General features: G+C 37.4%; 2 protein-coding genes and 1 long non-coding RNA gene across 4 annotated transcripts in view; 1 reads left to right on the forward strand and 2 right to left on the reverse strand.

Moving 5' to 3' along the window:
- Positions 1–2125: 2125 nt before the first annotated feature.
- On the reverse strand, positions 2126–7405 carry hjv (hemojuvelin BMP co-receptor). Of its 2 annotated transcripts, none has more exons than XM_027148887.2 (5): positions 7217–7405; positions 4879–4905; positions 4465–4639; positions 3842–4350; positions 2126–3608 (listed from the first exon to the last, which is right to left on the reverse strand). In XM_027148887.2, the coding sequence occupies exons 3-5, from the start codon at positions 4565–4567 to the stop codon at positions 3012–3014; spliced, it is 1209 nt and encodes a 402-aa protein (XP_027004688.1). In that variant the 5' UTR covers positions 4568–4639; positions 4879–4905; positions 7217–7405; the 3' UTR covers positions 2126–3011. The 2 variants fall into 2 exon arrangements, with proteins under 2 accessions (XP_027004688.1, XP_027004685.1); XM_027148884.2 differs by having other exon boundaries at positions 4879–4978; positions 7217–7404.
- A 3480-nt stretch (positions 7406–10885) lies between these two features.
- LOC113644798 lies at positions 10886–14797 on the forward strand. Its single transcript, XR_003441069.2, has 3 exons — positions 10886–11030; positions 11548–13957; positions 14272–14797. It is a non-coding gene; the product is annotated as an uncharacterized LOC113644798 (long non-coding RNA).
- The window catches only part of thbs3a (thrombospondin 3a), a 14190-nt gene continuing 1278 nt past the window's right edge, over positions 12551–25462 (reverse strand). The window contains exons 2-23 of the mRNA XM_027149901.2: positions 23885–24091; positions 23242–23495; positions 22942–23044; positions 22770–22796; positions 22590–22672; positions 22382–22433; positions 21988–22136; positions 21757–21897; positions 20807–20881; positions 20517–20669; positions 20191–20301; positions 19276–19383; positions 18972–19131; positions 17960–18078; positions 17566–17618; positions 16557–16759; positions 15744–15922; positions 15508–15556; positions 15188–15384; positions 14791–14963; positions 13003–13142; positions 12551–12809 (exon numbers count right to left, since the gene is read on the reverse strand). Coding sequence (XP_027005702.1) covers positions 12751–12809; positions 13003–13142; positions 14791–14963; positions 15188–15384; positions 15508–15556; positions 15744–15922; positions 16557–16759; positions 17566–17618; positions 17960–18078; positions 18972–19131; positions 19276–19383; positions 20191–20301; positions 20517–20669; positions 20807–20881; positions 21757–21897; positions 21988–22136; positions 22382–22433; positions 22590–22672; positions 22770–22796; positions 22942–23044; positions 23242–23495; positions 23885–24091 — 2795 coding nt within the window. The 3' untranslated portion in view covers positions 12551–12750. The remainder of the gene's footprint in view (positions 12810–13002; positions 13143–14790; positions 14964–15187; positions 15385–15507; positions 15557–15743; positions 15923–16556; positions 16760–17565; positions 17619–17959; positions 18079–18971; positions 19132–19275; positions 19384–20190; positions 20302–20516; positions 20670–20806; positions 20882–21756; positions 21898–21987; positions 22137–22381; positions 22434–22589; positions 22673–22769; positions 22797–22941; positions 23045–23241; positions 23496–23884; positions 24092–25462) is intronic.

The following is a 25462-nucleotide window of genomic DNA, read 5'->3' on the forward strand; positions in this document are numbered from 1 at the left end:
GGGGAATGTTTTCTTGGCATTCTTTATTCCTGGGTACCATAGTGCTTAAGGTGATGGACTACCGATTAAAAGGTTTTTAGTTCCAAAATCCACAAGTGCTAAGTCACCACTGCTGGCCTCTTGATCAAGGCTCTTAAGCCTGAACTGCTCAGTTGTATAAATGAGATAAATATATGTCGCTCTGGATAAGGGTGTAAAACCTTGTACTAACCTTCAAGGCTACAATTTACTTACCTAATCTTTTAATGTCTACTTTCAGCATGATAATACTCCATGTGAGAAAATTAATCTCAAACAGGTTTCATGAACATGGCAATGAGTTTAATGATCTAGAGTGGTTTTTGAGTGATTTGGTAAAATAGCATAATTAGATTATATAGATATTTGGTCTGTTCTTTATTCTTTGTTCTGATTTTTAGCTTCAGTCTAGACTGGTCATTTCTCAATTCATAAAACATAATAATAATAATAATAATAATAATAATAATAATAATAATAATAATAATAATAATAATAATAATAATAATCAGATGTTTAGCAAATTTTAAAAACTGTTGTGGGGTCATTTTGTCAACATCTATCTTAATGCAAGTGGTTTCTTCCAGTATGACAGTGTCACTGTCCACAGGGCATAAGGGCTCACTAAGTGGTTTGATGAGAATGAAAATTATGTAAATCATATGCAATGCCCTTCACAGTTTCACAGTCCCAAGATCTCAACCAAGCTATGCAGACAGAATCTATTGTGTTATAAACAAATATGCAAAATATTATACTATTACAATCTTGAAACCTTTAATTGATTCTGAGTTTTTTTTTGTCTGAGAACAGTTTTCCGACACAAAAAATAGTTTAACTATTCCTTAGCAGGTTAAAACATGAGGTTGACACTTTGAATTAATACACATTCATGTCTGATAGCTACATCAGTGAAATGTGCCTAAGTCTTGAAGAGGTTTGATCTTTTTTGCAAAGTGTGCACTGGATATGGCATACTCAGTCTGAGTATACGTCTTCCTCAGCCAGAAAAATGTGGGCACCGATCAAATGCTGGCACAGAGTTACTCATATCATATGACTGAGCATTTTCATATCCCACTCTCCATTTGGTGGTAGCTGTACTGCCATCTACTGAGTGATCCTTGCAACCAGCTTTCAGTGCTTTGCTCCAGACTGAGTTTTTCACAGCACGCAGGTCCAATACACTGGATGTTAAAAAAAATTGATATTGCTTATTAATAAAAAAAGATGCAGTGCAAAAGACAAATCAACCACCTACTTCAATATTGTTCTGTTAAAGCATTAAGACATTTTAATAGAAATATCAAAATTCCAGTAAAATTATACTTATCTAACAAAATGTGTTTTTTATCATGCATATAGATATAATGTATCAGGTACTAGGCTAGTGTACTGGACGTTTTACATTCAGGGGTGACATATGGATGTCCAAAAAACATATGTGACAAGTTTGTATGTGTATGTTTAGATTACAAAAATATGTCAAGATTCGAAGCCACAGTCACTGTGGTCCCATTCATTATTTACTTTTAACACTGAAGGATCAAGAACAAAGTACCTTCTGAAAATTTTTAAAAATTGATTGATAGTAGAATGAATAGAGATTTTTTAGATACTTTATCCTGATCAGGGTCACAGCAGATACGGAGCCTACAGTATCACAGAAACACTGAATATGAGGCATGAATATTCTACACCCTAGAAGGTGCTCCAATCAATCACAAGGTACCATTCGCACACTCATTCACAACTGGGGTCTATTCATAGCAGCCAGTCCACCTACCATCGTAGGAGGAAACCAGAGAACCCAGAAGAAACGCACACAGACATCGGGAGAACATGTAGAAAAATCATTATAGCTGGGAGTCAGTAACATTGTAAATACTGGATAAGTAAGTAATAAATGTCCAACCAAAACTAGAGTAATTTATTTCCCACTCCCCTTTTCTTCATGCACACCTTTCAGGATCCTATCTATTATTTTTCTTTTTTGTAAACAGGTTTGTTACTCACTTCCTATATCTGCATTTTCCTGCTTAGGTTTGTGGAGGAACTGAAGCCTACCCTATGTACACTAGGAAGAAATACACCCTGGTAAACACCATGCCTGGTCATCAAATGACTCTATTTGGACATTCATTTACACCTAGAAGCAATTTATTCAATCCACCTACTGACATGATTTTATGGGAGATGAGGAAACTCATGTGGATCATGCACAGAAACTCCACAACCCGGGACTATACCTGATGTGATACTGTTCTTCACTAAACAAGCAACTTGTAAAATAAAACAGAAACAAATAAAAACAAATAAAATGCAAGTGCATTACATTTTTACTCATGTATTTATGTGTGCAAATTAAAAAAATATTTGAACATCAACATTGATTGTGTGGAAAGAGTAGCTGTATTTCAAACTGTTTTAAAACTGGAAGCCATTGTTTCAGGTAACAGAAGCCCTACAGTACATTCTAATACTGTTTAATCTTTATATCATAAACTGAAAAAGCCATACCAAATTTGACCAAGATTTCATTAACATATTTTAAAAACAACAAATACTGAATTTCCAAGACACAGTTCCAGACTGTCTTCTCGAGTACATCCCATGAGACATTCATTACAGTTTTCAATGATCTTTCAATGAAAGATTAAAAAATCTTTCAAATTAGTCATAACAACAAAGATTAATACATTAAATAATATTCTAGTATTGAAATATTTTGTCACTTTAACTTAAATCTGAAAATAAAAATAACATTCTGTGTTCCTGGAGAATATTGCAGGTCACAGATCATACATCGGGACATATTACCCCATTTTTCGAATCGAAACAAAAAATCTGTTTGATTGTTCAGTTACCAAGGTTCTGAGAAAATATTATGTGAAAGTGGTATAACAAATTTTTTTTTTTTTACATCTTAACAAAATGTCACAATATGAAATAGCTGCCATTTTAGTGATATCCGTATAATCACATTTAATGATTTAAATTATGAGTCTAAATGTAATTAGAGTCATAAATACTGTTATGAGACATAAGGGTTGCCTGCTTGCTGCAGCTGCCAGTAGATGCACCTTTTCTGGGTCAGCAATCATGGCTCGGGCATCCTCCAAAGCCTCGAGTGCAGATGAGCTGGAGTTCATGTCTCCAGTGGCCAGCAGATCAAAAAGGCATGCCTGGAAATAGACATCCTGGGCTGGTAGTAAAGATGAGCAGTGTATGTATGCAAGTGTGGTGGGCCAAACAGACGGTGTGTTTAAGCGCTGAGAGGCCGGGCATCCCCACAGACACAGCTGTAAGTCCTGCTCAGGGGTATATGACTCAATAATAGCACGTGGAGTGCGCACAGCCAGCCCCAGTGAGTGGCCGCTTTGACGTACCACCACCGTTGTGCCGATGTGTGCTGCCCAGATCTCCGCATGGCTTCCCGGGGCCTGGGAACGCACCTGCAGGCTGTGCTGACCTCGTCGCTCACCACTGCTTGTAGAACCATCTACAAATGCTGCAGGGACATTGTCCACTTCTGCTTGGTAAATCTGCTGCTCAGCACACTCCCGCCAGTTTTTAAAAATGATTGTGATCTGGGGATGGAAAGTATAAAATGTACCTCTGTTATATTACATGTTGACCACCCCAGCTGTTTGAAAGCACACAGTTCACTTTTAGAATGTATGCTGTAGCATTATGCCATTACAATTTCCTTTTATTGTAACCCAACAAAAGTACAAATAGATTCCAGCATGACAATGCACCTGTGAAGTTCATGACAAGGTTACATATACAGTAGTGTATTTGTCTGTACGTCTGTACTCACCTTGGTGAGTGCAGTGGCATGAGAGCTCTCAATAGTGTGTGAGCTGGTGGCCTGTATGTAGAGAAACTGGTTGTCAATGAGGGGCCAGGCACCAGGTACAGCACACGTCTGGAACTCATTGTTAAAAGTGCGGATATGAGGGTCTCCAAACACACCACAGTGTAGGTACTCTGGTGCATGGCCTTCACGCTGCACATAGCTTTTCTCATACAAGCAGGCATCCCCAGATACCGGGGCCTGAGGTAGAGGCCGGGGTTGAGCTGTTGGCCCTGACTTAGGACAGTGGTGCTGGATGAGCAAGTCTTCGATGCCCTGCACAGCAGAATGGTATGCCAGGTCACCACGGCAGGCACTGGCAGTGCGCCGGGTACAGGTGGCATAGGAGCGCAGGGCACTGCAGTAACCCACATTGCCTGCATCTTTCCCACCACCACCACCACTGCCTCCAAGATCTAATGTTGCAGCTACAAATTCCGAGTTGCACCTCATGATCCTACACTCAGCCCATGCTGCAACAAAGGGGAGTCAGACAGATGTAAATAAGCAACATCCAATGACAATTAATTGTTTCATATCATCTTAATCTTGATATAACAAAAGGGAAAACAGATAAAAAGTCATACCTTGTGAAGCTAAAAGGAGAACAAGCAGCAGTATGATGAAAACATGAAGTTTCCATTTAATTTGTTCATGTTTACTGCAGGTAGCCCGTGTTCCCATTCCCATCCATACAGACAAAGCCTTAGTACACTGCTGAACTCTTTACACTGTGACTTTGACTTGGAAGACAGAGGTTCACTGCACCCAATAGCCACGTGATGGAGACACGTGCAAACACAAATAACATATAAACGCTCTGCATGGCCGTCAGCATTTACATGTTTGATAAATAACCCAATAACAAAAATGCTGATTGTCCCTTTTAAGCAATAGGTTTTAAGATGATGTACAAACTATTTTGGGGTATTAAATCAAAAGAAATGATGTGACGTTATCATGCAGTGCATTATCATGATACGCACATAAGCTATTCTTACCTCAAGAGTCAGACTGATGCTGTTGCTCTGCAAAAAATGTAATAAACCAAGGTGAAAAACCCATCCACTGAATTGTGACATCCTTAGCACATTATCCAACCTTGGAAAAATAAAAGAAGCATAAAAACACATGTAACGAATAACATCCAGGACCTGAGGACTAGCATTTTGGATGTGTAGACAAGACATCATGGTTCAGTTGACTATTGAAGTGACTGGCCTGCCCTATCAACATGGACATGCTGCAGTTTGGACCTTGGCTACAGTTCTGTTATTTGCAGAGTGTAGAGCAAACACTAAAATATAGCAAGCACACTCCTGGGCATTTGTGTGTATTTGCATTGAGATCACAAGCACTAATTACAAGTAAGCAATTGATTCTCTGTAAGCAAGTGATCTGAATATAATAATATAATAATGACGAGGAGGATAGAAATCTCTTGGCAAATGTGCACAAGAATACTCAGGATCATATTTCAGATAAAATGTTTATTATTGAGTCCTTCCATTGTATTATTAAAACCTTACATTACGCCCGTCCATTCCTGTTTAGTAAATTCTATTGATTGTACATTTAGGTTTAGGTTTATGGGTAAATACAATTTCAGTTCATATTTTCACATGCAGTATATTGTTTACAGAATGCTTTCCTGACTGCTGGCAGAGTCAGCTATTACATTCCAGTTGATTGAATCCTAAATGGGGCAGTAGGAAGAGGGGCAGTTGCAGGACAAAAATACAGGGTGCTAAACAAACCCTGTCATGTTAGTTGCACATAACCCCACACCCTGTACCATCTGAAAAAGCATGACCAGAAACACTGGGTGAGGAAGACAGGTGTTGGAAACACAGTCGAGCTTCCAGCATTTTGGCTCACATGGGCTATGTTCTTCCCTCAGCAATCTAATTTCATCTGGTGTCCCAATGAGTAGAATAGCTGAGCTATTTCTGACATCTGCCCCTGCAGTGGGTCTCTACACTAGTAAAGACCATGTGTCCCATGCTTTTTACAGTTTGGTTGGCTATTTGTTGTGTCTCTAGAATGTTAGTTTTAATTCAGCAGCATTTCTGAACACAGACACTTGAATAGCTGAAAAGAAAGCAAACAGCATTCCTTGATACTGCATGAGAATTCCCTGAAGAACACTGGATTCCTTCCCCCACCAGTTACAGGAACCTGCAATTCACTGGTGAAATGTTAATTGTTGTGCGCATTTTTAAAAAAAATATTTTTGATTACCTGTATCAACCTATTGCTTGCTGAAAATAAATCAGTTTAATAATACAAACCATACACAATATATATGCCCTTCATCTGTTATTGTCAGACAATATGAATTATACAGGTTATAAGGATATAATACAAATAGTATAAACAAGAACAGATAGAGTAGCTAGAATAAACCTGGTGGTATGTGACAGTTTTACCTCATATTGCCTACACAATTACAGCCTATCTGACAACAATGTCGTGTTGGTATTATATCAAAGATTTGTTATGAGATTATTCTGTTATTTATTTCCGCTATTTTATCTATCTATCTATCTATCTATCTATCTATCTATCTATCTATCTATCTATCTATCTATCTATCTATCTATATATATATATATGTGTGTGTGTGTGTGTGTGTGTGTGTGTGTGTGTGTGTGTGTGTGTGTGTGTGTGTGTGTGTGTGTGTGAACCTCTAGGTTTGTTGGAAGATAATAATAATAATCTCTCAAATAATATCAACAACAACACTATTTTCTACTGTTTGAGTGTTAATGTAATTCTACATAATGTGAAATATGTATATCGGGGATATTAATAAAAACCTTCAAATACAAACTCTCACAAACTCTTTAAATATTAGGTTTAATAAAGCCTACACACACACACACACACACACACACACACACACACACACACACACACAAACACAAACACAAACACAAACACAAACACATACACATACACATACACACACACACACACACACACACACACACACACACACATACATATATATATATACATATATATATATATATATATATATATATATATATATATATATATATATATATATATATATATATATATATATATATATATATATATATATCTCATCTATCTTATACACCTGTCCAAAACAGTCAGCAGTTGCAACCTCTAAGTTTCTGCTGATTTTTTGACAGTACAGTCTTTTTGGCAGTGCATTAAAGCTTTCTATTTAAACTTCTACTGCATAGAGATGAATATAAGTTAGTTATCACCCTCACGTGACTCTACATACAGCAAGATTGTCTTAATAATTTATTGTAGTTACTTAAGGGCTTTACGAGGATGACTTACCTCTGTCCACTCCGTTAATCGAGACGTGAAATCACAGCATATCGAGCACAAAGACTGATAAAAGGGCACCCAGTGCAGCAGCGCTAATTGTGCCAAGCCGTGCTGGTCAGAGCTGAATGAGTGGGAGAGCGCCTCGGCTGACTGCGTAAATCACCCGCAGCGCACACCTGCCGCTCTGCGCAACAACTGCGCCGCACAACACGCGTCCAGAGCGCAGGGCTATTTTAATCAGAGCCCACACCACACCACACCACACCACACCACACCACCCTCCTCTGTGAGCGCACAACAAACCTTAATTTATATAGTTTGTTAGGTTAGAATGGAGTGAAAACGTTCATTAGATAAGTGAACAAAACATGAGCTTCTAAAGTTGCTTCGTTGTCTTTATCTTTTAAGACTATATAACATTTAAAGGCTAGAATTGAAAACAAAACAAAAACAAAACTGCTATCACGCCTGCTGTGAAACATGTGCGTCTGCTCATCTCCATATGCGAAAAGTATCAGTTTGGTGTGAGCTGTGATCGTATAACCGTGTGGAAAACAAATCAGTAGAATTTGCAGAGCAGTCTGTGTTACATTCATCTTTACTAAATGAAGAAAGGGAACAAAAGTGTTGAATACCATTCCATTTTAAAGTAGATTTCTTCTGTATTGGTCTTTACCTTTGTATTGACACCATGGGATCAAATTCAGATGAATTTTCGGATGTGATATACATAGAGGCTGCAACATAGATCAAAATGCACTTAAAATTCATGCTTAATAGAAGTATGTAATGGTTAGGAAGTTGGACTCTGAACACAACACCGGTTCTATTCCCACAAAGTGAAATGTAAAATTCTTTTAAGCTAATAAGAGAGAAATAAACATAGTAATAATAAACAAAGAAATAAACATATGGGAATAGAGTGAAATGCAAACTTATTTTAGGCTAGTAATACTGAGATAAACATAGATCAAAATGCACTGAAAATTCATGTTCAACAGAAGAAACCTCATGGTGTAATGGTTATGAAATTGGCTGCTCAACACAGGTTCTATTCCCACAGAATGAAATGCAAATTTATTGTAGGCTAGTAATACAGAGATGAACATAGATCAAAATGCACTTAAAATCCAAGCAGCGCAGAAGAATCCTCATGGTGTAATGGTTACAGTAGAACATTGGCTGCTTAACACAACAACACAGGTTCTATTCCCACAGAATGAAATCCAAAATTCTTTTTGGCTAATAAGAGAGAAATAAACATAGATCAAAATGCACCTAAAATTCACACTCAACAAAAGAATCCTCATGGTGTAGGTTAGGACATTGGACTCTGAACACAACAAAAGGCGTTCTATTCCCACAGAGTGAAATGCAACATTATTTTAGGCTAGTAATACAGAGATAAACAGATCAAAATGCACTTAAAAGTCAGCTTTAACAGAAGGAACCTCTTGGTGTAATGGTTAGGACGTTGGACCACAGAGTGAAATGCCCAAAATATTTTAGGCAACTTGCACTTAAAATCCACGTTCAATAGAAGAAACCTCATGGTGTAATGTTTAGGACATTTTACTCTGAACACACCAACATAGGTTCTATTCCCATTGAGTGAAATGCTAAATTATTTTAGGCTAATAAGAGAGAAATAAACATAGTTCAAAATGCATTTAACAGATGAATCCTCATTGCCTCATTGTGTAATGGTTAGGACATTGGCCGCTTAACACAACAACACAGGTTCCACAGAATAAAATGCAAAATTATTTTAGGCTAGTAATAGAGAAATAAACATAGATCAAAATGCACTTAACATTCCAACAGCATTAGAAGAAACTGCATGGTGTAATGGTTAGAACATTAGTCTCTGAACACAATAGCATAGGTTCTGTTCCCATAAACATTGCCTGCTTAACACAGCAACACAGGTTCTATTGCCACAGAATAAAATGCAAAATTATTTTAGGCTAGTATGGTGTAATGGTTAGGAAGTTGGACTCTGATCACATCAACACAGGTTCTATTCCCATTGTGTGAAATGTAAAATAATTTTTGGTTAGTAATACAGAGATAAAAAAATAGATCACAATGCACTGAAAATTCAGGTTCAATAGAAGAAACATCATGGTGTAACGATTAGGACATTGGACTTGTATCACAACAACACAGATTCTATTCCCACAAAGTGAAATGCAAAATCATGGAGCAAAATGCACTTAAAATTCATGTTCAAAAGAAGTATCTAATGGTGAAATAGTTAGGACATTGGATTCTGAACACAACAACACCGGTTCTATTCTCTTAAAGTGAAATGCAAAATTATTTTACACTCGTAATAGAGGAATAAATGAACTTAAAAACTAAATAGAATGTGTGTTTCAACGTGTTTTAGGGCGAAAATTTTCCCCAAATCCGATTCTCACAAAATTCACTATAGGTGTAAGGAAATTCAATATTAACTTCTGATGGAGATTAGTTTTATCCTATCATGCATCGATTCTGCGATATAGCATTTCAAAATAATTGCAGATACTGTATTAGATATGAAAAAGCATTTCAGCTAAAATCCCAGCTTTTGAGCATGATAGGTGCATATTAATAATACAAAAATGTTAGTTTTAACCCCCCCTTTTCACATAGTGCAAGTTTAAAGAACATCAGACAACGTAAATTTTTGCTAAAAAAAAAAATACTCAAAATGCAAAGTCGGCATTCATTTGACTCAAAGTCTACATGTATGTCCTGAGATCCTTATCTGCTGACCATGGTGTGGTTATTTAAGTCCTCAAACCATTCTGGCCATTCTTCTCTGACCTCTCATCAACAAGTTGGACAAATCCCACCAACAACAGAATCTGAAAAATGCAAAGCCAGTTCATTTGGCACAGACAACCATGTCAGAAAACTGATATCATATTTACATCTATCACATTTTTTCCCCTTTGTATCATGTTATGAATTTCAGAATGAAAGACGGGATTTCGGAATGAATCACAGGGGAAAATTGCACTATTAAAAATATTGCTTTGTTAATAGAAGTAAATAATAAAATAAAACAGTACTCAATAGTGTAATGAAAGAGTATATACGTTATTAAACAGTATAAGCTTTTGGGCTATTACTAGTTAGAAATTAGTTTTTTTTTTTTTTTCAAATACAAGGACGTTCAAAGTACCAGCGCTTTCCATGCATTCATGTATTTGGGTAATGTACAGTTCTCCCACTAAAAGTTGTTTGGTCAACTCTAATATTCATTATGAAATTCTTATTTTAGAAATCAAAACTTATTTATAAATCAAACTTTAGAAATGGACCCTATATATATATTTTTTTAAATTTATTTTCTTCACACCCCTGTTTGTTCCTTCCCATTTAGTACTATTTTGTTTGTGTCCGTATTCTATATTTTCTGTTCTATATTCTAAATCACTTTACATGTGTGTGTGTGTGTGTGTGTGTGTGTGTGTGTGTGTGTGTGTGTGTGTGTGTGTGTGTGTGTGTGTGTGTGTGTGTCCGTCCGCGTGCACGCTTCACTGACCAGGCCACACTGCGCTTTGTTGGCCGTGGAGGCGGAGCTCGGCTCTGAGGTGAAGCTCCACATGACGGGATTCACATTGTGCATCGAGATTTGGAGGAAAAGGCATAAAAACGAAAACTGTACACAGGGGAAGCGGAAAAAAACACAAGGACACGGACTATACTAAAATCCCAAAGAATTTCCGTTATGTATTTAATTAATACACTTTTTATTTGTGTGTATAAACAAATGGTTTTAATCTTATAAGGAAGGCTGTGACAACAACGGCTCGTTCTATTGTTATGGGTATGTAAATTATTTATTTATTTGCTTCACTTTTGGAAGAATGTAACGTGTTTGTGTGTGAGAGAGAGAGGGGTACAAGTTTATTATAGAAAAGTTATCTATTACATGGTGAAATTTGGTCAGACTCCTTAGTAGGCGAAGAACTACAAGGTTTCTAAGCAACCTGTTGTCTAGGCAACGCTCTCGCGGCGTTATTCATTCAAGTCCCGCTTTATAGGAGCGCACGTGCCCGCATTGTTTTTAGCTAAGTGCTTAGCAATGCACAGGAAAAACAACAACAAAAAAAAAACAAAACAAACGAAGAACAAAAAACCTAATAGTACCGTCATGTATAGGACTTCGTTTCTGATGCTCCACTTGTTGCTTGTTCTGACCAAAAACAGTGAATAAAACAAACCACTAACGTTCATCATGCTTTTAAATGTTGTGTGAGAAAGTCAAATATTGTATTATGTTACTCTATAATATGTTTGTTATGGTCGGTCTCCTCCAACTCGTTTGTTTTTGTTGTGTTTAGCGCTGCTCGGCGGTTGGACGAGCACTGTGTGGACAGCGCATGCGCGAACATCTTGTTTCCCGTCCGCCGGCAGGTGCGGGACGCTGTGCATTGTTGTACGATTTCCCGCCAATATTGCACTCGTCCCGGCCTCCTGGAGCGCGAGGACACCACAAGCTGGTCTGAACTAGATATGGCCGGATTCATTAGTGATGTCAGTGGACGCGCGTGAACCACAGCACAGAAGCAGCAACAATACTGACCATGGTTGTGCTATTGGTACATGAATAAGGGCAGGAACTTTTGTACTCTGACTGTCTTTAACACCCTCCCTCATAAAAAAAGTAAAAGCAAAAGATTAGGGACAAAACAATACAAATATTATTTTAATACAAGTAAAAAGCCTTCCGAGGCACAAACTATTTTGTAGTAGTCTTAATCTTGCAATTTAAATGGAGCTGTTATATAATTACGCCTTAGTTATAATACGTGTTAGAGTCACAAGATAGCCGAGAATCAGCACTGTGAACAACCGTCACAATGATTGTAACCAAAGAAAAAAAATGTTTCATCACATTGTATATCTGAAGCTAATTAGTTTTAATTATATGTATATTTAATGGTGGTCTATTTCACCTGCAGGTTTTTCATTGTACAGTTGGGACAGGTCTTACACAGGATGGCTCCTTACATGTTATTTTTGGCATATCACTTTCCTATATATTTAAAGGATTAAATTGATATTTACAGTAATGGGATGACAGATTAACAGCAAGAAGTTAGATGTACAAATCAGTGATCATTAACACATGGTCATCTTTACACATTTTCCCTTTCACTTGTTCTCTCCCACATCATTACACACACATACGCGCGCATTCACACACACATGCACACACACATACACACGCACATACACACGCAGACACGAATACAGCGTTTTGCTTTTTACATTGACCTGAGGCACTTCCTTACTACAACAGTCTCATTCATACAATAAAAAGTCAGTTGTTGATTTCTCTACTTTGATTTTGTGTCTTCAGACGGCTGGTGTCATTTTCTCTTTTTTTTTGATCTTGTGTTCCCTTTCGCACAAGAGCTTGACAGTCTGGCCTGTGCACAGTGGCTGGTTTGCAGACCCAGAGCAAATGTAGAGACTCTGTGAGTGTTTCTGTATGAAGATGCAGTGTAGATCGGGGTGGCCAGCTTTGATTCTCCCACTTCTCACACATGAATGTGCATGAATTGTTTATGCTGTGATTCAAAGTCCTCCGGGACTGTGTCTGAAAAAAGACGGATATAATTATTTTATAAATATTCAGCCATAGAGTAAATTACCTATACTCATTCATTTCTTATTCTATCATTAATGACTTTTATTATCTCAGTCACTGCAGACCATTACATGATATATGAAAAACTGGCATTTGACAATTCACTGGATGTTTATCTGAGAGCATTTTAAGGGTAGCGTACCATTGCATCGGTAGCGTAGGTTAGACCAAATGATATTCTCTTGTGAAAAGCAGAATACTCCAAGCCGACCTCCTCTCATAGTTGTGTCAACCACTACATCGGAGTCAGCCACCAAATCCATTCCCTCGTAGAGTTTTACTCTGCCACACAAATACATACTTAAGTTATAGAATTTGTATATTTTAACTCTTATAATTCTGGTCTGGAGTTGACCCACAGACTTCTGGGATTGATTCTGAAGTAATAATAATAACAACAATATTACAGACAGACAGACAGACAGACAGACAGACAGACAGACAGACAGACAGACAGATAGATAGATAGATAGATAGATAGATAGATAGATAGATAGATAGATAGATAGATAGACATATAAAATGCTTTTCTATGCACAGCTAAGAGAGAATACCATCAGAATCCATACAACAGATTATTAAATGAAATCAAGCAGAACATAAATAAAAAGACAAAACAATCTAAATTTAAACACCCGTTAAAGAACCCACATTATCCAATAATAACTTGATTCATATAAGAAACTGCAAATTAATTAGATAATACTAAATACAAATGGCATAAGACTGTGGGTATACAGGTACCATAAGCATAACATAACATAAGTCAATGAAAAGTGCCTGAAATGTATTGCAATATGGCATATCCATGCTAGAGTTTGGTGAAAGAAAAGCGGGTGTGGGTGTTTGAAGACACAAGAGTCCTGCGGGAGTTTGGAGGATGACGTGATGTTTTAGAGATGGTGGACTGAAGCTCAGTATAGGTTGTGTGTGTGCGCGTGTATGTGTGTGTTTAGTTCTATTCACCACTCTAACGGAATACAAAGCAGGTGTTTCTCTGTGTGCCTGAAAGAGCCTGGAATTTCACAGAGAACTGGCTATATACACACAGCAGTCTGACAGAGCTGCCCCCCTACTCCCGACAGCCCCCATCTGCTGTAAGTATTGTGACAACTTCTCTAAATTCGATTCCAAATCCAAGCCATTGCATGTTTTTGTCTGTGTAATTAAAATATTTGATGTTGGTTATAAAGTACCATTGCATATTTATATGATTAAATATATAGCATACTTATTAGTCTATGACAGGTTTGGCAAACTTTTATTTTCTGAAACACTTGTACTCTGTCATACTGTGTGCATTTGAATGAAAGATATATTACACATGAGTTTAGATTGTATATGTATTTATTACATTAAATCATGCGTATTCCTTGTTCTGTGTCGTCAACTTTCCTCACTGTCTCTTTAGCCTTGTCTACTACAGTAGTTTCCGTTGGATCTGCATATCAACAGGCACCAAGGAAATTCTTGCCAAGGATTTCATTGGCATGGCAACCGCAACAATGGAAGGCCAGGAGGCCCAGCCACTCACTAAAGTCACAGAGGTTTTGGAGGACTAGGGCTTTAGGAAAAGGGGGATGCAGAACAAAAAAGAATACAAAGACAAGCATCCAGACCCCCATCTTCGTGCCTACCAGTGAGGATTTTGTTCACCTCATGTTTGGATCATTGCATCCATTAACTGTATACAGAAGGGCGCCCTCTAATGTTTTACAGAATGTGAGGTAATGGTTACAACATATTTCTGTAGACTGAACTGAATGGTTACAACATATTTCTGTAGACTGAACAAATGCTAAACTGTAGGAATAAGACCAAAGGTACTGTAGTTATGATCAACAATTTTAGAAAGGAAAATTTGTAATGGAAATTTAGATTATTTTTATGGGGTGCAGGTCTTTAACCTTGCCACCTTTTATACTCTCACCTGATGTAGCCAACCTGGGGCCGGTGACTGAGCTGCCAGCGATAGGAGGTTTTGTCTTTCCAGCCGACGTTGCGTGGGTCTTTCCACAATAACTTCACCTCACCTTGTGTGTCTCCAGTGTGCCACAAAGCGTTACGGAGAAATTCACCAGGCCCTGTACGGGACTTTACTGCCTACAGAGGGAACCAGGATTCCAAATCTTAGCCCATTCCTAAATAATCTGAGTATACATGGCTCTATATAATGGGGTCATATAATTTACAAACAAACTACATCACACTGATAATACAGAAACAATTGGGAGAAGGCTGTTAGGTTAAACATATACATCTATTTCAATTTAACACTTCCAAACCAATAAAGCTGTTCTGAGCTGAATATATTTATGTATTGCTACCTTGAGTTGTAGGCCAGGCTCAGCCATGGCTCGAAATGGCACAGACTGCCAGTATGTCTGCTCTGTCTGCTTCCACATCACTACATAGAAGCTAGATGAGTCCTGATAGCCAAAGATGAAGCCAGCATAGTCATCATCAGTCACTGTGTTTACATGGAAAGTGCCCTCAAAGTCCACACCGTTGAATGCTGTATAGCCTGCAAATGAAAGTTAGGGGGATTAGAAGAGACTATATGATATACTTATTTTGTTGATTACAAAAAGTGATTTTTTTTGTTGTTGTATACAAGCAGTGTTAAATATACTGAAATGGGACCTACCAACTGCTAATCCAGGGTCACTGTTCATCGTCTGAACAATCTCCATACCCTGAAATGTCACAAATGCATTAGTTTAAATTTGCAATATGCAAATTCTATTGTAGGTTTCAGGTTTATCAAAATAACAGGCTTTGGATAAATTAACTATGTACTTTGCTTGTTAAATGGTTGGAAGTGTATTATTCTCCAGCATTAAAGCAGCACACGAGTTCTATAGAAATGATCATCTGCCAGACCTGATTAAGGACCACCCAGTTAGGATCAATTTGGGCATCACCCTCTGGGTCCAATATGACAGTCTGATAGGCTCTGAAGTCTGTAAGTGTGACCTCAGAACTCTCTGGACACACATCAATCAAATCCAGTACTGCATCATTGTCAAAGTCATTCTCACACACGTCTCCAACACCATTGCCTGGGGAGATGGGAGAAATATATTAAATATAACAAAATCTTCATGGGGTTAAATGGGGATGGACTTATATAATAAAATAATATATGGTTATTTTAAAATATTAATACCCTTTATTATTATTTTAATAATAATTATTACTTAATTATTATTGTATATTAAAATTTTTATTCAATTATTATTGTTGACAAAAATGAGAAAACGGTATATACATGGCAGTGACTATGTTTTCTACATGGCAGTGACTATGTTTTCCTTACTTACCAGATAATTATTAGACAGAATAATTTTATTATATTCTTTCTTTCTTTCTTTCTTTCTTTCTTTCTTTCTTTCTTTCTTTCTTTCTTTCTTTCTTTCTTTCTTTCTTTCTTTCTTTCTTTCTTTCTTTCTTTCTTTCTTCCTTCCTTCCTTCCTTCCTTCCTTCCTTCCTTCCTTCCTTCCTTCCTTCCTTCACTTGGTTTAACTTTCTAGACGTATACAAACATATAATCACAAGGTTGTTGACTACACTAGCCATTTAGTTAAAGCTCAAGAGTATGAGCTGTACAGAAAAACAGGCTGCCTGGAAGCTGATAAACAACGGTGATGATTATCATAACCACTGGTGCAAATAACCATGAGATATGTTCATTACCATCGGAGTCTTTCTGGTTGGGATTGGGAATGAGTCTGCAGTTATCAGGACCGAGACCTCCTGCAGTCTCAGTGTCAGGAATTCCATCATTGTCATCATCATCATCACAGTCATCTCCAATACCATCGTTATCCGAATCAAGCTGAGAGCTGTTAGGGATGTCAGGGCAGTTGTCTCGACTATCTTGGTGTCCATCTTCATCACTGTCCAAAAACCATACAAACAGAAATCAGATATACATAGGGAATGAATAAATTCATATAGCATCTGGTTTAGATACGTATATACTGGGATCCTGCAGAAAGCAACAAAAATATCACACAAGCAGGAAAGCTTTGACTTTATTTGCTATTTCTATGCTCATTTCTGTTGCATGAGATTATGAACATGAAGGCTAGTGGCACAGCAGGTAGCTATTTCCACCTCATAGCTCCAGAGTCTCAGGTTTGTACCTCGAGTTTGTGTTACTGTCTGTTTGGAGTTTCTCACCAATCGGAGAAACTCCCCTCCCTGTGTCTGTGTGGTTTTTTCTGGGGTTACGGTTTTATCCCTGACATTCGGACAAATACGCCATTTAACACTGTCTATGTTGAATTGTCCCTAGGTGTAAATGAGTTTATGAATGTGGTGCCCTGTGGTGAACCTTTTCCTTATTAGTGTCATATATATGTCGAAACGTCCCCAAGATAGGTCCTGCAACCCTGACCAAGTGCAGTTAATGAAGATAAATGAAAGAATGATGAGAAACAGATGCTATTGATATAAATTACAATTTTCTTCTTCAGTATACCCTGAGGGTATGCAAACATTTGCAACTCAGTGGTAAAGTATCAAAATATTACTAACCAGGCAGCAAGTCTAGGTGGCGCCAGAGTAATACACAATGTGCTTGTGTGTGTGTGTGTGTGTGTGTGTGTGTGTGTGTGTGTGTGTGTGTGTGTGTGTGTGTGTGTGTGTGTGTGTGTGTGTGTGTGTGTGTGTGTGTGTGTGTGTGTTTTTTTAAACTTACGAGTCCTGATTTGTGTCACACACATCTCCTACAAGGTCATTGTCTATGTCAGTCTGAAAGAATATAAGTAGCATTATGTGATTCTGTGAACATTTTCATTGCACTTTGACTTCAACTCAAATTACAAAATATTCACTAATGAAAAATTTAAACAAGTTATTAAAAAGAATTTAGAATTCTAAAATTTATTTCTAATTCTACACATGGGAAAATTAAACTACATTTTCATCATAATGCCATCTTTTTGGTACAAAATAATCATTACCCACCCACTGTGCCCTAGACTACTTCCATAATTACTGAATATCCAACAAAGATTAGTCCTGCAGTGGGCTTTTGAATGATTAAACAGAGACATTAAAGCTTTGAACAGTGCTTGGTAAACTGTGAGGACCTGCATAGGGTTGTTCATCTCAGGGCAACTGTCACAGGCATCTCCCACTCCATCATGATCCCGGTCTGTCTGCATAGGGTTCGGCACTTTGGGACAGTTATCCAGCACATTCGGAACACCTGCAATGCACAGATATAATTACAGTAGTGTGATTCAAAGTTTGGAAAACTAATCGTATGCTTACTTTGGCCCAAAGACTAATATCCACTTCTACCTAATACTAAGCGTAAACTACACATTTACATATGAGTTTTAAAAAAGAAATAAATATTTACACATATTGTATATGCATTTACAAAAATATCCCCTGATTTTTTTTTAATATTGCTCATTTAAAGATATTTGACCCTAAGTAATAATAATAATAATAATAATAATAATAATAATAATAATAATAATAATAATAATAATAATAATAATCACTGTCATGTCTATTTATTTCCACTTGGTTAACAGTTTTCATCATTACCCATGATGATGACTATTTGCTTATACTGATGTCAAATTTATCTCTAGCTAAAGACTGCAATTAAGCAATGAATTTTACTCATTTAATCTGTACAGCTCTCTCACCTCCATGCCCGAATGCTCTACTCAAACAGATCACTTTCAAAAAAACTAATGTAATAAACACTATCACACTCGTCATCTTGGAGATAACTAGCTGAACCGAGTCTCTGATGAGGCTGGACTGCATCATAGGGCTATGCTGCATATTTCAACTTCGGGTTTAACAATTACTTACCTCTACACTTCTACTTTCTCATTAATACTGTATGACATTAAAGATCACCGAACAATGGTGTGTGAGAAGAGAAACATGACTGTTATTATTTATTTGTGAGATTGGTTAAATTTTTTTTCTCCAATTAAACACCATTGTCTAGTGTCCTTCTGAGTCATCAGAGCAGCAGACAGCTGCTGATTGCCTACAGGAACAACATAAATGAGCAACAAACATATTTAACATGTTTATGCTGGTGCATGTCTGAAACAGAGAAATTGTAATGACCGTCTCCATCAATATCTTGGTCACAAGCATCGCCCTCTCCGTTGTTGTCTGTGTCTTTCTGGTCAATGTTGGGCACATTGGGACAGTTGTCACATGCATCGCCAAAGGAGTCTGTGTCTGAGTTTTGTTGGTCTTTATTGGGTACCAGCCGGCAGTTGTCCTAAAACAAAACGATTAGGGAAACATGTATGTTTAATCTGTGCATGGTATCATTACACTGTCACAAAGTCAGGAAGAAAACTTTGGGTAAATAAATAAAGAGGTGTTTTAGAGAATCCTTATATAATAAGCTCCATTATTATACCTCCACATTCTTAATGCCATCCCCATCAGCATCTTCATCACACTGGTCACCTATGCCATCATTATCAGCATCTTCCTGGCCTGAGTTTGGTGTGTATATACAGTTATCCTGTACAAGAATAATTATGAAAATAGACGGTATTTTATTATGTCAGTGTCTGAACTGTTCAAAGATGTGAACAGTTGCAAAATACAAAAAAGCAAATCATTAGAATCAAAGCTGTATATTAGGCTTAATGGTGTGTTGTAACAAAATTTGAATTAACCTCATTAATGCTAATATAGACTTAATGATTTGATTTGATTGTGATTATCATTTAAATACAGAGATGAAATGTAATTTGTTTATATAGACTGAAACCTCCATGAACACAAGGGCATGATATATATTTAGATGCATCTATGTATGAACATTTTTTTGTGTATTATAAAGATGTATTTTCTTTATTGTTTAAGCAATTTGATGTTTCTCCTAGACAGTTTCTACATACTATCTGAACTAAAAGATAGGTTGGTGTGTGAACAGTTAACACATACTTTATATATGACACATCCAGCCAGTTAATAAACATAAAGCTCACATACTTAATTGTATAGCAGCTAAGGAAAGCATCCTTTAAGGAAATTGGATTTGGTACATTGAACACAGAGTCTTGCATATTTCACCACCTTCAAACCAGAAAGAAATGAACCCAGCAACGTATAATATGTTTATATTTATACACTTATTTAGAGCAGTTCAGGGTTAAGAGCCTTGCTTAATGGCCAAGCAGTGGCTGTAGTGGCAGCTTGGCCTTGCTGGGATTTTAACTCACAACCAATAGTACAACATTATAACCACTGAGCGTCCACATCACCCAAGAATTTGAATGATGATTTTTTAAATATATTTTACTTTCAGCTGATGACTTCAGACCTGTTTGCAGTGCTTGTTATTGTCCATGCAGGGCAGAGCACGGTCAGGGTAGCCATCAATATCTGTATCTACACCACAGGTGTTGCCGTTACCAGCCCAGCCAACATTACACTGAAAAAACACAGACCAAATATAAGACATATGAATCGCACACACATCCTCGATCATACCGTACATTCAACACAAAGTCCAAGTAAAAATAATCACGAGTTAATAAGTAAATAAGGCGTAATAAATCTGGTATGCACTTAGATGAGGTCTCATTGTGAACAAATGTGATTTACCCTTTATTTTTTAATTTAAAGTGGTATTAGCCATTAGCATACCGCACAGGACACTCCACCATTCCTCTCAATGATACAGTGAGCACGGGAGTGACATGGGTTAAAGTCGAGTGTAGAACAGGTTTTCCGAGGAAAACAGCCTGCCGTCTGATTTCCCACATAGCCAGCTTTGCATTGCCCACATTTAAATGACCCCTGAAAGAACATGAAGAGGAAAGAGAAGGTGAAAGTGAATTGGAACTTTCTTGGCACTTTGACTGACTTCATCAAAGCTTCCATGTCTTATTAGGTCATTGGGCTGCTGAGGTCTAAATAAGAACCTTAATACTTACAATGGTGTTTATGCAGACAGAATTGGCTGTGCATGCATTGGCAACTTCCACACATTCGTCTATGTCCAGACATTCCTGGGAAGGAAAAACCCAAAAGAGAAATGAGCAGTTTGACAACTAACAAATATACGTACATTATCCTCTATGTATATCTAAGCAACAGTTGTTTTGTTTTTATTTTTACACCATTTCCCACATTTCGTCATTGCCAGTTCCCAGTTCTCCCCTACGGCATGACAGCTGCTGCTAACACAATGTCTGTAACCACCCTTTTCCATATACATGAGCTCACAGAACCCTATGATTAGCTAGTGTTCTACTGATAGTAAGTTAGCTTTGTACTGAAAGTAATAACACTCTTTCCTCCCAGAAAGCAGGGCAAATTATGTTTCCTTGGACCCCCCAGGCACAGATAGTTGTGGCTTCAATTATGTATTTATGTATAATGTGAATAAGGTATTTATGTATAATGTGAATAAGCATCACCCTCAACATGCTAATACTGGACACCCTATGCCCTAACACTCAAGATCAAAATTCCATTAGACAAACCTGTAATGTCTCTTTCAACAAAATTGACATTTAACCATGGTGAAATAAGCAGTTACTCGTTCTTTAAAATAGTCTTATGGAATTCAGCCATTTTTGCTTCTTTTTAGGGATTGTTTTACATTTTTAGACTTTTACTGCACATTTTAGACATGCACTGTGACATACTACAGTTCTGTGTATAAGTGGATGTTGCTTTAAAATAAATGGCAATTATGTAAAATGACAATTGACAATTTGATGACAATGGGCATAAAAATTTTCTGTGGGATGGGGAAGTCATTGGACAGACAACAGATCTGAACAATACCATTTTACTGGTTGTTCTTTCCATCTGGAAACCAGAAGACTTGGGTGGGCAGCTACCCTATATAAGTGTGATTGTGAGTGTTAGTGAGCACCTGTTTGTGGTTCTTGGCGTATTCTAGACCAACCCCTAAGACAGGTTTCCCCCAATATCCGGCTGGGCAGGGCTCACATCTGAAGCCCTTCACGGTGTTTACACATGCACTTGTAGAGTAGCAGGGCTGAGCCAATGAACACTGAGAAAAACACAGCAAGAAAACACCAGCACATGCATGCCTTGAATTTATATTTTTAAATGTTAGGTCTTATTATAATTACATACTCACTTCATTAAGATCTTGACAGTGAGTGCCATTGCCTGTCATTCCTTCAGGACAGGGCCCACAGCGATATCCTGGAAACTCAAAAGTCTCCATGCAGGGAACTCCCTTAAAGCAGGGGTTGGGCTGGCAGCGGGAGCGAGGTTCATGAAACCCTATAAAAAAAAAGCTAAAAGCTATTGCTGAAAAATATAAACTCCAATGTTTGTCTTTGTCTTTTCTAGCTTGTATAAAATCATACATTTCTAATCATATTATATTATTAGTAGTAAAATGATTATTATAGAAGTAAAAAGGTAGATATTCAGAACAGAAAAATGCTGCTCAATTAATGACAGAGAGTTAAGATTATGTTAGAAATGAAAGGAATCTAGTTATAACCTGGGCAGAGAAAACTTACCGCACATTTGGCACTCCATTATGGTATTCCTAATAAGAGACATCTCCTTCACCTAAAGTACGCAGAGAACGGAGAGATATGCACATCCACATACCATCAAAACACCAAAAAATTTTAGCCTGTAAAAAAGTATAGCCCAGGGCAATCTATTATGATCCATTCTAAAATACACACATACAGTACTGTACACACACAGACACACACACACCTGTTCTCTGATATCTTGTCGAAGCTCACCCAAGATCTGATTAAAGATAATGAGTTGTCCAATCAGAGCTTTGGTGTGATCACCTGTGACCAACAAACACATTTCAGTATTATATGCATCCACAAACACTCTATAGTTTCTATAGTGTATTATATTTTATAGTTGGTTTATAGCACTTACCAAGAATAGAGTTCACTTCCCCATTTACTGGGAATAGAAGCAAAGACAGAGTGAAAGATTACCCCATGAATTCCTTACAGACATTCATTGAAACTCTTATCTTAGAATAAGAATATCAGATCAATATTAATGTACATTTCATTATCTAGCACAGTATCTAATGGTGTGTTACCTATATTGTATGAAGAGGAGTCACCCTGAAAAGGGCAGTCAGTGAGAGCACCTGCACTGGCTACAGTCCCCCCTAGAGCTAGTTTGAGGCTCTCTACTGATCCCTGTAACCAAACACAAACATTCTCACATATTGCAATATATGTATTTACTTTTTCCCCACAGGTTCAATTCAAAATAGAAATGTCTGCCAAATTAAGTAACTCAAAGCTCTCTGCTGTATAGAGACACTTCTGTTGATCAACATGTTTTTATATGAGCTATAATAGATCAAGTAAAACTCTGAGCAAAGCTACTATACCTGAAGCCGAGCATATGCCTTGTGGCCATTTCTTATCTCCACCAACTCAGCCTCTGCCGGCAGGGTGACCAATTGAGGCAGGCGCTGTGCAGAGTCAGCCAGGCGGCAGTTGACATAAAGCTCAAGGCTGAGGTTTTCTCTTTGCAGGCCTCCTATGCGGAGGATAATGGATTGCGCACGCCCGTCTGCCAAGTTAGAGCTTTGCAGGTTTACTGTTTGCAGCTTGCCGTCCTCACGAACATAGCGCACAAGAGCTGTCAGAACAGTAATTTAATTAATATAGACTTTATTATGAGTGACCTTAAAAGTTGATCTTACCAATTATAGAGCAGTCAGTAATAAACCAAAGATTATAGTGCCGTCAACTCAGTTATTATGTTATTAAGGGTGATTTATGCAATGGGGCCTTTGTGGAAGGTAAAAGAGCATCTGTGTATATATACTGTATGTGTGTATAATAGTAGAGTATTAAAGCTACCCTCTGATGACAGTATTGTTTTTTTTTTTTCTTTATTATTATTATTATGGAATAGTTCGGCCATTGTTCTGGGTGTCTTTAAAATGTATTGCACTCTGGTTTGTCCTACCTTCTTGCAGCACTATACAGACACCAATTTAGATCTGATCTTATATCTAAAAGTACCTTTGTTGATTTTGCCCATGATGGCAAGCTCCAGGTACTTTTTATTGTCCTGCTTATTGTAGAAGCCAAGTAGCACTCCACCAAGTTTGGGTGGCAGGCGGAAGGTAGAGACGATATAGAGATCACTAAGAGACTTTAGAGCTCCAGACATCTTTTCCACTGCAGCCACATTCTGCTTGACATCCTGTAGGGCCAGCATGTCTATCACTGAAATACAGGAAGCATGAATTTTAGTGTTTAAGCAGGCATTTGAAGCAGGCATTATGATAAATTCCTAATTTTGAGGAAAATTCATTATTAATTCTGCATGTTTCAGTGTTTTCTTTCTTTCTTTCTTTTCTCACATTGTATATTCCTGTAATAGAAGTATGTCCTACAGCTCAACAATGATTGATTTTTAAATCCTTAAATCTTTCATTCAATTCAATTCAAATTTATTTGTATAGCACTTTTTACAATTGACATTGTCTCAATGCAGATTTACAGAACATAAACTATGTTAACTAAAGGTTATTATAAAGAATAATATAAAGATTAATATAATACAAAATCCAAGATTAATATTAGATATATTTAAATGTACTGGAGGGTGTGATTATAAATATACAGTCTGACAAATGTACATTTACATTTACAACATTCGGCAGAAGCCCTCATCCAGAGCTACATACATAAGTGCTTAAATCTCTAACATTGGATACAATGTTATAATCATCATTATATATATTGTTGTCAGATCCCAGATCTCATTACAGCATGAAATTCATTCATTTTCTACCGCTTATCCGAACTTCTCGGGTCACGGGGAGACTTTGCCTATCTCAGGTGTCATCGGGCATCAAGGCAGGATACACCCTGGGCGAAGTGCCAACCCATCACAGGGCACACACACACTCTATCATTCATTATGGACAATTTTCCAGAGATGCCATTCAACCTACCATGCATGTCTTTGGACCGGGGGAGAAAACTGGAGTACCCAGAGGAAACCCCCGAGGCACGGGGAGAACATGCAAACTCCACACACAAGGCGGAGGCGGGAATTGAACCCCCAACACTGGAGGTGTGAGGCAAACGTTTGCCTAAGCCACCACACCCCCCACAGTATGAAAGTTTCAGAATATAACTTTCCATTACTAACACAGCAGCAGTTTGCCATCTATCAAGTAGTTAATAAAGGGCACCTTACAAGGCAGGTGCCTTTATTGGCCTGAATTTCTGTCCTTGTGTGTTTGGGTCTGTTGTGGAAAGGGGAGGGTTTTTTTTTTGTTTTTTTTAACAGAGCCTAAATATTTCCAAGCCCAATGCCCAAAGAATTTATAAACAACACGTCCTCTCAATTGCAGAACAAAGTAATGAGAAAAAGAGGAAAATATTTCTTTCTGTATTGCAACATGAATATACCAGTGCAGTTTTAACAAATGTACACATAAACTTTACATATAGTACATACTATTTACCCCGGTATCTCCTCATGGGGAAAATCAACTACTTTTGCTTTTATTTTATTTACAGAATGTACACAAACTAAGTCCAACTTTGACAAAAGCATTATGCATTATCAACCATATAAGCACT

The sequence above is a fragment of the Tachysurus fulvidraco genome, chromosome 3 (assembly GCF_022655615.1).
Source record: "Tachysurus fulvidraco isolate hzauxx_2018 chromosome 3, HZAU_PFXX_2.0, whole genome shotgun sequence".
Classification (NCBI taxonomy): Eukaryota; Metazoa; Chordata; class Actinopteri; order Siluriformes; family Bagridae; genus Tachysurus; species Tachysurus fulvidraco.

What these genes read in the sequence shown, in the direction of transcription:
- hjv (XM_027148887.2), bottom strand. Translation starts at nt 4,567, where the DNA reads ATGGGAATGGGAACACGGGCTACCTGCAGTAAACATGAACAAATTAAA. An exon ending in TCTCCTTTTAGCTTCACAAG is followed by an intron (nt 4,351 to 4,464) that starts GTATGACTTTTT and finishes CCTTTGTTGCAG; the next exon opens with CATGGGCTGAGTGTAGGATC. An exon ending in ATGCCACTGCACTCACCAAG is followed by an intron (nt 3,609 to 3,841) that starts GTGAGTACAGAC and finishes TTCCATCCCCAG; the next exon opens with ATCACAATCATTTTTAAAAA.